Consider the following 14,903-nt stretch of genomic DNA (forward strand, 5'->3'; position numbering starts at 1 on the left):
GAAACTAAAATGCTCCAATGATCTGAGTTTATCACTCTGAGAGACACTTTCCACATTACACTCAGTCAGATGATTTGTTGTTAATATAAAATTATAGAGTTAAAGCAACTTTAAGATCTTTCAAATAAAACCAAGAAGCCACAATAGGTTAAAACAAGAAATTAATACAGACTTAAATTTTACTGTCAGGATTTGAAATGCGTGTTTCAGTGGTGGTCAGTTGTCTTCAAATAAAAACAGGCACAAATTGAATTTATTACCATTTAATAGCATTATCTATTAATCACTAGGCAGTCTAAAGTCATGTCCTCCCTAGCGCTGAACATCTAATGCACACTACTGCCAACATGTACTAGATTTAATCTTTAATACTGTGTATTAAAAGCGATGTGTACTCAAAGCTTACAGTATAGCATGAGGCGCAACAGTAGTCTGCAAGCTAGGACACAGAAACACACCTAAAAACACCAAATATGTTGGAGGCTTTTCATTTTTCAACACATACAGTACAAAACACTGATAACAGAGCAAATCTGAGCAAAGTCACAATTAGTAAAGCAAAGACACTGACACTCCAGCTGACGTCTACTGAATATCTATGAGGAAAAGGAGCTTTATCTTTACTGCTTCCCCTAAAAGTAATCTGCAGTTACATCCTACACAGCAAGCTGGATTCTATCATTTAATCCTTTTTTGGTGGTTAAGATTTCAAATGTCACTGTCATCAAATGAACTAGAGACACATACACACAGAAAGATAATATATAGCTTACTCAGATGTTCTTTGTTCCCAAGTACTTTACAGTTTGTTTGTTTTTTTTCATGTTTCATGCTGCACTATATCTGGGCCATGTCAGGAAGCTCCAGCTCCAGCTCTGTGAGGTACTGGCTGCAGTTGGGGTCGCCCCTCACAGTGGGGGCTGATGGGATGGGTCGGCCGGTGTGAGGGTTGACGCACCAGCACTCACCCCTCTGACCGTGGAGAGACATCTTGCACTGAAACAGAAATTGTAGTGTTTTAGTTTATTTCTGCATGTCATTTTAAATAGTTGTGATGAGCCTTTTTGTGAAAAAAGAGATATCTTTGACATAAGATGCTTTTATTAAGAACAAATGACTTTACTGTCATTATCAGGGGTGTAGTGAAAATCTAAATGACATAAGTTCACTTTAACCTGTGAAGTGTATTAGAATATAGAACTGAAAGGAGAGGAAACATATGAGTGAATATTAATTCTTGCTTTACCCACCTTTTATCCTCTAAACACTTGCATATTATCAGGTGGATACACCCTCTCCGCTTACCACCCTCTTTCCCAAAATGCCTGGAGTCACCTGTTTGAGGTTATACTGCCCCCTCTTGTCACAGTTGGGGATGTGCAGGGCATACAGGTCTTCCAGGGGACCTCGATTATCTCTGAAGGGCATCTTGGATATCCGCTCCAGGACCTGGTCGAGCTCCTGCTGACACTGAGTCTTGAAAACAGCAAAAACAACATGTTTGTTGTCATGTTTACAGACCCTTATGGCAACATCTGGGTGTGTCAGAGCCACAAGGTGTCTGTGACACATGGGTAAAATGTGTTAAAAAGTGTTCTATGACACAGAAATCAGATATTTTATATAACTTTTTTGTTTCTGTATTTTTAAAAACTCAAAAATCTCATTTAAAAAATGTTCAAAAGTTGAGTAAAACCAATCCACACAACAGAAAACTATTCCAAGATACATCAACACCAAGATGTGTTGCAAGGCAATTGGCACTTTTTTGACTCAGCACATAAAATCTCTTAAAATGCACATAAACACACACACACACACACACACACACACACACACACACAGAAACAAAGCTAAAGGGCTTTCTGTAATGAGCATATGAATCACAATTCTTGCCAGTAATGAATAATAACTCTTGCCAGTGACCTCAGGTTTACCTCATAATTCAGTGAAGCCAAATGTCTTGTTGAGTAACTTTTAAAAAAGTTTCTGGTAGAACAATAACCTTTAAATGATTTTTTATAGCGGATGGAAAATACCACAATTCTGGTTAGAAAATGCCCGGGGTTCACCTGTGACTCCCAGCTCCAGGATGCAGAGCAGATCAGGTGTATTTAAGGTCAGTTTTGATTAAAGGGCAGCGGCTGGTGGGAGAGTTGAATGGAAGGAAAATGAAGTGAGGAAAAAAAGCTTTTTCTTTGTGCCATGACAGTTTTAATCCCATTAAAATTATTATTTGGTCTTTACTGTATTTGCTTGTAAGCCTTGAAATGAATTCAAAGTGCACTGCTATTATTTATTGACAGTTTCAGGGATTAACTGCACTTTGACTGATTTTCAAATATGGCAGTAATACACTCCAAACTTGAACATCTGCTGCACCAGAGGGAGGCGGCACTGCGCTCCTTTTCTCCTTCCTCACTAATCTGAGGAGCTGATCCTCTAAACTGAGAAGGACTAAAGAAAATGTAAAAAAAAAAAAACACCTGCACCACTTAGATATTGTTATCTTTAATAATTAGTAATGGAGTCTAGTTTAGCTGACTGAAGTAATCAGATAGATGCTTCTCTCTTGAGATTTCTTTGCTGATTCCAGTCTTAAACATGAACACTACAGAACTTCTGCTATGGCTCACCTGCTTGGGCCGAGTAGGTTTCACCTCTTCCACCTTGTTGGTCTTCATCTTGGTCTTCATCTCCTGTCTATGCTGGCGTACGGCGCTCTCTTTGGGTCCCAGCCAGGTGGTCTCTTTACTGGGCTTCCGAACAGCCGGGATCTCGCTCACGCCCTGCTCAGGCGGCGGCTCCACCGCCTCACCTACAGTTGTGGAGACACCATCCATAAAATCTAAATGTAAGAATCAACAGATCACACAGTGAACAAAGTCAAAAAAGTGTTGCCAACAAGAATGCATTGCAGAGTAGACATTAAACTGGGCAGGAAAGGACTTCAGTTCTTGTTCAAGGACACTTTGATGGACATATTGGCTGCTGAAGCACTTAACCTGTGACTTTTCAGGACCGTCTCCCTGTGCACTAAGCCACTCTGCTGCCCTCCTGCCATCATTTTGGTAATGGATTGGGCTTTTTAGAGGCTGGAAGTGGGGTGAGATAAGCTCTGAGTTGCACGGATCATTTTTCAGAGTGACAAAGAGTATGGGGCTACTCTGCTGAAAAAGGTTTTGCAGAAATGGATAAATGGACTTCGACCAGCTGCAGAGTGACGCTGATCCTGCAGTGTGAGCTGCTTGGGGAGAATAAAATAACACCTTCCGCTTCTTTTTGATCAACCACAGAAAGAAATCATAAACTATATATTTTATTTATATTTTTTTATATTCTGTGTCGTTTGCTAACTGGCCTGCATGCTGCCCTGTCTTTTGTTCACAAACTGTTGTTGTACTGCCCTGTGTGATGTGTTCTGTCTGTATTTGCTGCTGGAAACGTAATTTCCCCGAGGGAGTCATCCCAAAGGGATCAATAAAGTCCGTCTAAGTCTAAGTCTAAGTCTATATAAAAAACCATTTTTTCTCTCTTGCTGTCATACATTTTGCAAATGTTTGATGCCTCCAGAAGCCACATTATGTTAATTAATGTAAACCCATAAAAATTGTTTTTATCTTATCAGTGAAAATTGGCAGCACCCTATTTTCTGATGTACCTCCCACTGTGACTCGTGATTGGTCCTAATTAAAATGAGGAAGGCCATCACCTGGGCCCTCCAGGATATAAAAGCTGACCCATGAGCTCAGCTCTCTCTCAGCTGGCATCCACCCTGCATCTCTTCCGTTTAAGGCCTCCACAGCAACCATGCACTGCTTTCACTGCTAACACTTACACCCTCATTGTTTATTTGATTTAGCTTCACATTTTGCTCAAGTATATTTCTGGTGCTTGTGACAATTTTCCACATTGTTACAACTGACATTTTCACTAATGATAATCTTGGGGGGTAAGATACAATGTGTCCAAACCGCTGCTGCAGTGCTCTGAAATGCATCAGCACAGTCAGTGAGTCACTAGAATCCTTTCCTTTCTCATACAGCGAAGGAACCACATGCAGCTCCGTTAACAAGCTTGTGGGCTGAGAAATGTTGGCCACCGCTGAACTTTAGTCACAGTCAGGTTTCCATGGTTGCTTTTTCCCCTAGTTATGTGATTCAGTTTCATGAGCAGATGTTAAAAGTGGTAATAAATGAACACAACAGCTGATATCATCAGGTATTTATAGTTTTACACTTTTCTACAATTTGTATTTGGAGGACTACATGATGAATTCATGAGTCCAAATTATATTCAGTCTAATAGGGGCCGGGTTGCATCTGTGTGTCATTATATCTAATACCTGAGTGAATTCAAGCCAACTCAGCCTGTCAAGTCTGATCATGTGGTGCATCAAATCCAAAGCTGAAAATGTGTTTTTTTTATCCAAAACAATGAATGTGAACTGTGAAGTGCAGGAGGCAATGACTTAAACAGTCCAGAAATTTGGACCTGTGAAGACCTTGAAGCTAAATGACATTTACTAGCAAGCTATGAAATTTTGATAGGATTTTATGATGTGAAATTCTGCGCTTAAGGTGCCAAAAATGTACAGTTGATCAGTGAACGAGACTACAGCCATGCTGGCAGCTCTGTGAGTTGTTGTACAATTAAACTAATGATTGTTGAGATATTTCAAGTCTTGACCAAAGTGGTGAACAAATGGATGAACAGAGAGACAGACACTGCTTTTCCATAAAGCCATGCCACTTGCATGATACTGGCATGGTTAAATATCACTCCATATGCAGTTTGAGGCCCTCACATTGCCAAATTCTGGTCCCAGCAGAATAACACAACAACTGAGAAGCTCATAGTGTCTTGAATGCCACTTAGAGGAATTAAAAGAGCAAGTACCAAATGAATGCTACTTCTGTACAGCACTCAAAAAGACAGAAAGTTGTCCATCGATTTAAATCTATAGGAATAACACTTAAACAACAAGGAATTCAGATTTAGTCATGTGACAAACTTTCCACTGCTCTTAACCAACAACAAATAAACTGTATGTCCTGTTTCTGTCACTGAAACCATGTCAAATGGCTCAGGCCCTGTGGTCAACCATTGATTCCTCCAGGCAGTTTTCATTGACTTTGACCGTCTCCCCTCTCCTTGGAGTCTTGTTAAACATCAACCTAAAAAAAAAAAAAAAACCTCTCTCTCTTCAAACAGATGGAGCAAGCAATGTGAGAGGCCATCAGGTCCAACCCAACATGTTGTTTCTGACAACAGAGCATACTTTGGGTTGGGTTGGGGTTTAGCGTTGATGGGGAGGGAGTGGAAGAGGAGTGTCACTCCAAACCAACTGACTTTAGGTGAAAAAATGTTAAATGATGCAAATTCCTCAGAAAGCAACATGATCACACCTCAGCTCAGTTTAGCTACTAGAATAACGCTTCAAATAGTGAATATATTGTATGCACACAAAGAAAAAAGCATGTATTTCACCCATGCAAGATTTCACTTGACACCTGAAGGAAAAGAAGGGAAATAAGCGGATAGTTCGGAGTTATGCAAGGGCCAAGCTGTAACGTGCAGACTTGTGGAAAGGCGTTTGGAGGACAGAGAATGAAAGCCAGTGTGTGTTACTGGTGGTGGTGGTGGACTGGAGAGGCATTCTCTGTGCTCTGCAAGAAGTAAATTTGACATCCGGTTGTAGAATATGATTACAAAAGGCCTAAGAGAGAACGGGAGAAAGGAAATTCCAAACGAAGCAATAACAAGGTGCTGGCGCCTTTTGCCATCAGATAGATCTGGTGTTGTTGGACTTCAGTTCCCCCTATGACGCTCCACCATGTTCTCTCTGGCTTGGCTTTGAAGACCGAGTTTCTTCTCAAAAAGGGGCAAAAGTCAACTGAAATCAGGTGTGTGCTTGCATGCGTGTGTGTGTGTGTGTGCACCCGCAAGTTGTGCAGATAAACACACAACGCACTCAGGAATATTGGCAGCTGGGGTGACTTTTGTTTTGCTGTCTTACATAATCCCCACAGTATCCAACTGCAATACCATCACTCCCTCTCTTCTGAGGAAACCTGAGATGTTTAACTCAAAGACAAAGTCTGAGGGCACATAGACACACACACAAGAATGGACAAAGTGATCTCCCACTTGAATGTACACGCACACACACAAACACAGAGGGTCAGGACCCCACTTTTAGGGGGCACTAGGCCTCTGCAGTACAAGCCGTCCCACAGCGGTGGGCTGGGGATCAGCAGTATCAACAGAGCAGCAGGCCTACTGTCCAGTCTACTGCTTGAATTAATCCTCACACAATGGCCTGAGAGGCTTCCTTTCTATATCTGATCCATGTTGAATTCCCAGATGGCACGTAGGCCAGATATGTCATGTCTGATTGTCCAGATTCTGGTCAACTGAGCAAATGGCAGACTTGGCCGGGTCGCGGAGAATGGAAAGGTTGAAAACGGAAAGATCCAAGCACACCAGCGTTCTCGCTCCATCATGTTTCCATGGATACAAATAGACCCTTGTTTCGTTGTCAGACAAACTTGTGGGTGTGATGTCTTTCTTATGTTATGGCAGCATGAGGGGATGTTGACTTAGTTTAGCTTACAAAAAGTTAGTGGATGTCAACTTCAAACACTGAGACTTTCAAAGCACACCAAACATTTAGGTAAAATCTTCATTTTATGGGTAGTTTCAAATACTGTTACAGAGAAGAACTGATTTGTAATTTTAAATTCATAGAAACGTTTCCAATGAACTCACTCCAATTAGTGTAAAGCAAACAATTCAACTTATATATTTAATAGCTGTTTATATGTTTTTTTATAGTTTAATGATAAATAAATACTGTATGAATATTTACTTAGGTCTAAATGGGGCAGGTCTTCTAAGCTGTTGATGTTTGGACTTTTACCAAATATGCCAGAAAAATAGCAACTTAATGAATATAAATTACAATTTGTAATGTTTTCTTTTTCAATCTCTGTATACACTTAACAGTTCATATGCCTATTTTGACATCCAGTAGCTGAGCTAACCCTGAAATTGCACACAAAGACATCAGAAAGGCTCTCATGAGTTCATTTGACTCTTGGTAAGAAGGAACAGAATTCACCCAAATCTGAACTATCCCTTTAAATGTAGGAACACAGAAATCAGTAGAAATGAAAATGAAAAGCACATCTTCTCAACATACCTCTGAACACACCTCTGAAGTGTGAAATAGGTCATGCACCACTTAAGAAGTTTATGAAAGGTCTGCGTAGAGTAGCTGCAGTCCATCATCCATTACAAGGCCTAGTGGGACTGTTTTCCTAGAAACACAAACTCAGCAGAGTGCAGATGTGTTTACCTTCCAGGCTTTCTGGCCTGCAACAGTCATCTACAAGCCGGCTTTGGACAGGCTCTGGCACGCACATACACACCGCGGCTTCCAACACCAGGCAACTCGCTCACTACCGGCACCGCTGGGTGAACTTGAGGACGATTGTACAGGATCTAAACTAGGACATGAGCCGAGGCAAGCTGGAACACATCGAACTTTTAGGGCATCACACGCAGCTACCACTGACAATCATTCTGAACAGCTTGGGGAGGGATATGAGGGATTTGGGTGGACAGAAAGCATTAAAGCCTTTTGGGGGTTTAAAAACTCTTGGGTTGTAGCCACTGTTTTATTACTCTGGTGATGTGTCAGTCGCTGGGTGAAAACCTTATAACCCCATCCATGTTTTTAAGGTGATGACCACTCACATAGATTCTTGAAAGGTCTTTGATTCCAAAGAGTGATGCGGTAGGTAGGAATTTCCATCATAACTTTTCTCCTAGACTTTGAAAACCACTGAATAACAGAAACATTCAGAGACTAAGGCTCCATCCTTCTTCTAATCCCCCGTTCAGCTAAATACTTTTATTTTATTGTCAATCTGTTTTTCATTTCTAACATTTAACACATCAACAAGGGAACTAGGTCCTATTTTGCAAATATTACCATTTCCATGCATAAAGCTGTTTCCTCTAGTGCCACCATGAGGCTGTGATTTAGATGTACAACCAAGTCCCCTTGCTCTTGATTCAACCCCTCTTCAATAACCACTAAATGGATTCCAGTGACATTTGGTAAAGCCGTTCACGGGGTGCTCGGTTGCTCTGTGGCATCACCATAAAGACAAAGTTTTTATTTCTCCTCCCAGGATTCATCATTCACATATGAAAAATCCTAATGATGATGATGATCCTTTGGTTTTCCCTTTAGTGCTACCATATCCAAAAAAAACTCAGAGCCAGGGCGAGCATGGAGTCTTTAGAGAACCTGAGGATTGTTTGCCTCCACCCACACCTCCCTCTGTTGTTAGGGGGGTGAACAAGATTAAACAGCAACCACGCATTTTTGGAAATGGAAAACACACATGTGCAACCAATGGTACTGATCAGAGATTAGCTCATTTGACTGGATGAATGTACATGTTTATTTAAATATATATGCCATAAACCAAGAGATGTCAGGGAAACGGGACAGCTTGAAAATTTATTTTTCTAATTCACGATACGATTCTTTCATCCCGCTTTGTAAAACCGTCCCTCTCCCCTACAACGCCCCACGGCCCCTTCCCCTCCAGTGTCAGTAGCATTTCAGACAGTGTTTGTATTGTCTTAAATCACCCTTGACCAAAAAGGAGGGTGGGAAGTTATTCTGGATCTCAATAGGCACGAGGAGATTCTTGGCACGGGAACACGTGAAGTTGACGCCTGGGGGGGAGATGGCACAAATGCCCCTGTTTTTGGAGAAGCCTGGGGTGGGGAGGGGGATTATCTCGGAGCTATTTCAGTCCTGCGGGCTCCGTCTGGACGCCCCCGCAGGTACACAGGAACACACAGGAATGCCCCTTGTTAGCTAACAATGTTATTTCAGTGACCAGATGGCACAGGGGTTTTTTTCCCAGTTTTCTTTACACCTCATTTGTCTTTTCCATAACGACTTTTTTTTACACTATTGATACAACAAAACTTCTTCAGGTTTTCCCTTCTCATTGTCAACATGTAAAACGGAGTCTGGGCAGGTTTGGGCAAAATTAACACTAAAAAAAGGAGGTTGTTTTAGGATTTAATGACCAATTAGCAGGATCTCATTACATTCACATTACTTTTTGTCATTCAGGTGACATGAAGCAACCAAATATGGGCTCTGTTTGGGTTCCGTTAATCAACTAGCTCCCCTTTCAAGGTCATATATGGTATGATCCCAGTCAAAACAACTAAACGCCCATCCAATCTGATTAAAAGAACCTTTATTTGGGTCCAGGTTTCTGTGGGAACAGAATATCAAGTGATACTGTGCATAAACAGAGAGGGTAGTGGGAAACTTTGTGTGTGTTAGTTTTGAATAGGGAGAGATTTCAAACATGGACATTTCAGCTCAACATTAATGAAACATGGAATCTCTTTGTTATTAGTAAAAGTCTGAAATTGGAATAAAAATATACTTTTTCAGATTTTATCTTTATTATATCATTAAAGTCTTGGAATTACCCATTTTAGTCAGTCCTTGGGTTCATATCTGACCCTTATTTACTCAACACTACAATTACTCTAAGAGGGAGAACCTCATTTCATCCTTGTCCTTGGTGATTTCCCTTTGAAATTCAAGATCTTTTATTAATCTTCGTGGTCTCAAATTGCCAACAATCATCCTTGGCTCATTACCATCAAATTTCCATTTCACTGAATCCATCCCAGGATACTCTATACGCCATGAAAACTTGTACATATTAAGTTACTTGTTGACAAAAACACTGTGAAAAGAAATGCCATTACAGTGTGGAAATGTCTGATAGTGATTTTGAAACCAAGACCAGAGAGGCTCAGTGGGAAAGATGTACCAACATGTTGCCCTTCAGTTAGACATGATTTATCTTCTGACAAAGAATTAAGTCAAGACTTTACTTCAAGTGGTGGGGCTGTAAATGCAAATGTAATTTCTCCAGGTTATATCTATGAAAGCATATGTATGTCTCGAATTCTCTGTGTACTCGCCTGCGGTGTAACATATGCAGACAATCACTCATGCAGCACACCCAAACAAACAGATCAGGGATGCTAAGGGCACATGCAGGAAAATAAAGAGCGCGCAGGATGTGGTTTTGGTCTTACCCGGCTTAACCGAGCGCAATTCCATATTTTCATGTTTTCAATTCAGATGATCAGCTGAAATCAGTGGATCCACATGTCTGCGTGGTCCCATGCATAATTTCAAGCTGCGTCTGGGCACCACAGAAACAACACAGGCTATTTGCTGAATTAGTGTCACAGTAATGTCTCCTGTGACTGTAGCTTCAAATGAAGTAGGTGTTTGACTGTCATGAGCAATATAACCTTCAAAGTGCATTCAGAGATCTTTAAAATTTACAGAAAATTAATCTGCAGCTATTTTAATTACTGAATAACTGTTTTAGTCAACATATGCTGGGACTATAGCTTCACAAATGCAAGAATTTGAGTTTCAGATTTTATGTTTGGTAGAACAAGACATCTGAAGACATCAACTCGAACTGTGTGAGATCATAGCGAGCAGTTTTCACTATTTACTGACACTTTACAGGCAAAAAACTAGATTGATAGCTGCTCTTATAATGCGCTGTTTACGAAAACTAATCTTATAAAAGTTAATTTCCTTGCACTTTCTGACAAACGCCTTATTAATGATATCACAAATTTGCATGTGAGTCTATCATGATCGAACTTTCAGTGTGGCCCAAGCCTAATAAACCTCCTGCTGAGCTAAACAAGACATTCTGAAACACTTCCATGCACTCTGGGGAGGTCGTTTCTAAGAGATTCATGAAGCAATATTTATTACTTAATTACTGAATTACTAATACGCTGTAATTAGTTGCTTCGATAATCGAAAACAGTGAACAAAAAAATCCCCATGGTCTCGACCAGGGAAGAAAATGAACCACTTCAGTGCCAGTACATTGCGTCCAATCACCATTTCATTAAAAACAGACAAAAAGCTAAATTAGTTCATTGCTCCACTTTATTAAAGCAACACTGTATGCTTTATTTGACAGTAATTTAGAGGGTATCTTCATTTTTGACATTATGTTTTATAGGCATTGACTGATTTGTTTCCACCTCTCTTCCTTTAACTCCACTTACTTTTCTCTTACATTATCATTCTAGGGTCAAAGAAATATTGGCTCTGACCTTTGACCTCTTGGCTTTTAGCTGCAGTGCCGATCCAGGAGATCAGATCAGAGATTCTACTGTTGCTGTCAGTGCAACTCTGGAGAATCCAGATCAGATCAATTCCTGCTCTGTAAAACCTGAATAAACGTCACCTCTGACAAGATATAATGCCACTTCTTTGGTGAATCTAGTTAGAGGTTCACATGTTAAATTGATAAGGAGCTGGAATACAATAAGCCAGAAAAACAGGATGTTGGAGTTTGTAAACGTACAAATAAAGCAGCTGCAGCATTTCATCCTTTGATTCTTTGCCCAGGGTGTCAAATCAGCTTAAGAGTCTCTGCTGCCCCTGCTAAACTAAATACAACCACTTTATTATTGTATTATAATCAGCCTCTTTTTCTCTAATTTACAGATTAATTCCTGGAACAAAGGCAATGCAGTGATAGTAGCCAGAAAGTTAAAGTTTGCTCTCAATCTTCCAAAAGAGCCTGTGAGCTGATTTCTATCAGGGATTTCATTACTTCCTCTTTTTTTTTTGCTATGTATCTGAGAAGAATTTATCACAGGAAATCAAGTCTGTGTAGTCTCAAACTGGGCCAAATGAAAGCAGGAGCCTGACAGTAACCATCTGTAACACCAAAAGTAAGTTTATCATGTCTTTATTACAAAGACTGAGGGACATAAATAGAACAGAAGTTTGTGGGCAGCCTATCAGCATATTTTAAAGCTGATACAGCAGTAATCTGTGAGTGTGTTTTGAACTGAATCTCAGTTTTGCAGTCTATTCAACATCGCTTTGATGAAAAATATCTTTTTCTTTCATTTTTATGACCTTCAGAGAGCCATACACGTCACTTAGACCACTCACTCTAACACTCTCTACCTCTGCCTTTATCAGAAATCACTCTTCCATCTGCAGCAGTGAGGCTTTTATCCAAAACAACTCCCCAATTGGGCCTTTAGAGACAATTTCTAAGCTTTTACTGTTTTTTTTGTTTTGTTTTGTTTTTTTGGTTGTTGCTTTTTTTTTTTTTTTTTTGGACACATCGAGCTTTATCTCAGACCTTCAAACTTGCAAGCTGAAGTACAGCCTGACCCAAACCAGAGGAAAAACAAAATCAGTGACATCTAACAAATTGCCTCCTTGCAAGCAAGCCTTTACATGAAGCGTTCATGTATTTTGTTCTCTTGTTTTGCTCTTATGTAACTCTCCAACTCATGCCTGTTTTTTTTACTTGTCTGTTATTGTTTGAGGAAGGCTACAGAAATAAACTTTGCTGCATAAGGTTACATAAATGTGGAATTAAGTCATTATCATGGCTGATTACTGAATCATAAATGTGTCACGAAGCGTGTTTGACCTTTTGTCAGCGTGTTAGAGGGTCCTTGTAGGGACCAGGGTTACTCGTCTCCAGTAGTTTCTCTACGTTCCAGGAGTTCAGTGCCAAAATAAACACGTGTCAGTCTGGAGGTAAACTCTGACAAAACACAGATTTGGAAATGAGTAGAAATCACACCCTGGCTGGCTCCACTGGACACTCATTGATCGTGTGTGTTTGCAGCCGCAAAATCTGCCAATTAATGAGGCTGTGGACTTTTCTTCTTCACTGTGACCTGTCTTTGTTTAAACACAAACCACATGAGCTTTGCAGGCTCTGGGCCGCACTGCATGTAGCTTCATTGTGATCCTCCCACACATACATCCAACCCGTTTTCCAGGTACAGCAGCCCTGTTAATGTAGTGTGTGTAGTGTAGTAATGTCAACAGCAGTTTATAGTTACTTCTGGTCAAAGCCTAAAGTCCACTTTTCCAATCAATGCAGCATTCCTCCTGCTGTTTCTCCCCATTTCTTTCTCTCCACTCCCCCGTGGAAATGTCAACATCAATACTATGATGTTTTCTGTGTCCATCCCACTGAGTGCAACTTCTGGGAATTTTGCAGGGCACTACCTCTCCTCTCCTCTCTGTTACAGTGTTTACAGACAGATTTCTTTCTCTTTTTTTTTTTTGAGGGGGGGTAATATTGGGAAAGACTGTAGGGCCAGCTGTTTGGGAGCATAGCTGAGGTTAAGTTGTTCCTTTTTGTTTCTCTCACCCCATGCACACCAGGACGATTCACAACACTTTAAACAGGTTTATGCAGCACAGAGTTTAGCAGGAGTGTAAGAATACCTCATGCAACACAAATAAATAGGTCATTACTGCACTGAGACTTAAGAAATTGTATACTTTACAAAGTGCTGGCAATGCAAACTTCTAGATTATTTCAAGTATGTAAGTAAATCCTGATGGCAAAAGGGCTTATAATGATCCTATAAACAGTAAAAGGGTGGACTGCAGACATCAAAGCAAAACTATGTGTAATATCATAAAAATATCTCAGTGAAATCCGTGCAAAATGGTCACTAGAACTTCACTACTGAGTAACATCCCCTATCTTACACAGATTTGGGCTCAGCCTTCATGACAAGGCAATATTTCTCCTCTGTTCCTCAGGCTGCAGTCTAGACAGTGTCATTAAAAATTGATAGAAGAAAACCAGGTTTCCAGTAAACTGACTGACCGCTGGTTTGCTCCCGGTGCTCCTGGCTGTAAGTGGTCGTCTCGGTGTCCACTTTGCGCCGGCACTGCCCCTGGCCCTGCACCAGTTGCTCCAAGGGAAGCTCCGAATCGGGCGTCGGGTAGCATCGCAGACCGGTGGAGCACCTCGGGGTGTACACGCCGCACATCTCGCCCTCTTGCCGGGCGCACACGGGGCAGCACCCGCAACCCGGCTCGCGCACTATCTCCGCGCAAGTCTCGGTGAGCTTTGGGCACAGCGCCTGGCGCTCCGCGGTGCAGCCCGGGCAGCGGAACACGATCTCGGCCAGGGAGGCACCGGCCAGAGACGCGGAGAGGATCAGCAAGCTGCAGCCCACGTACGATAGCATTGTTATAGGCATGAGGTTTTTGGTCATTATCATGGGGCGATGGAAGGCAATCCCAAGTGGAAAAAAAGGGGAAGAAATGTGCATGCGAACAGGTGAAGCCGGGGGCTGGGAGGTCTGCTGGGTCCTACAAATTCCCAGATTTGCTCTCGGGGCCACATGTGGGTGTTAATTTAGGAAAATAAGAACACATAGGATTTAGTTCAAATGCCATCTTTTAGCTCTCTAGTCACGAGAAGATTAAATTGTGTCCATCTTCATATTTCTGCTTCACTGGGCTGATATGACCCAGAGTGAGAATAATGGTTTTAGAACTTGGGCTGGATGCATTTGACGATCAGAGAATACTGATTTGGTAGACATTACCAGTAGCTACATTACCTGTAGATTTAAGCACATTTTGACCAGATAAAGTCACTTCTCATCACATATAACAAGAGCAGAGCTTACAGTTGTGTGATATGCCAGTGTTAAAGTCTCACTTCTGATCATATCCATTAAACCCAGGATAAAATATTATTAATAATATACATATACTCTCCTCCACAAAAATCACCAGTTGTTTGGAAAATCTGAAATCTTAAATATGTCTTACTTAGAAAATCACGGTAGGTTGTATCTAAAGGGACAGTCACACAATTTATGGACCTGAACAGACTTGAGCCTCTTGCTGAAATGATGTGAACCCCACCAGGATGCTGCACTCTGGCTTCTTTGACAGGGAGTTGATTGAACTTTAACCCCCATCAACAATAACATTTTCATCATCCTCATAA

The 14,903-nt window shown here is 41.1% G+C and overlaps 1 protein-coding gene across 2 annotated transcripts; it reads right to left on the reverse strand.

Moving 5' to 3' along the window:
• Nucleotides 1–247: 247 nt before the first annotated feature.
• Nucleotides 248–14,242, reverse strand: igfbp2a (insulin-like growth factor binding protein 2a). Of its 2 annotated transcripts, none has more exons than XM_018661036.2 (4): nt 13,764–14,242; nt 2,637–2,848; nt 1,336–1,476; nt 248–996 (listed from the first exon to the last, which is right to left on the reverse strand). In XM_018661036.2, the coding sequence occupies exons 1-4, from the start codon at nt 14,212–14,214 to the stop codon at nt 838–840; spliced, it is 963 nt and encodes a 320-aa protein (XP_018516552.1). In that variant the 5' UTR covers nt 14,215–14,242; the 3' UTR covers nt 248–837. The 2 variants fall into 2 exon arrangements, with proteins under 2 accessions (XP_018516552.1, XP_018516554.1); XM_018661038.2 differs by having other exon boundaries at nt 2,637–2,818; nt 13,764–14,238.
• Between the last annotated feature and the right edge of the window lie 661 nt (nt 14,243–14,903).

This window comes from Lates calcarifer, linkage group LG7_2 (assembly GCF_001640805.2).
Source record: "Lates calcarifer isolate ASB-BC8 linkage group LG7_2, TLL_Latcal_v3, whole genome shotgun sequence".
In the NCBI taxonomy this organism is placed as follows: Eukaryota; Metazoa; Chordata; class Actinopteri; family Centropomidae; genus Lates; species Lates calcarifer.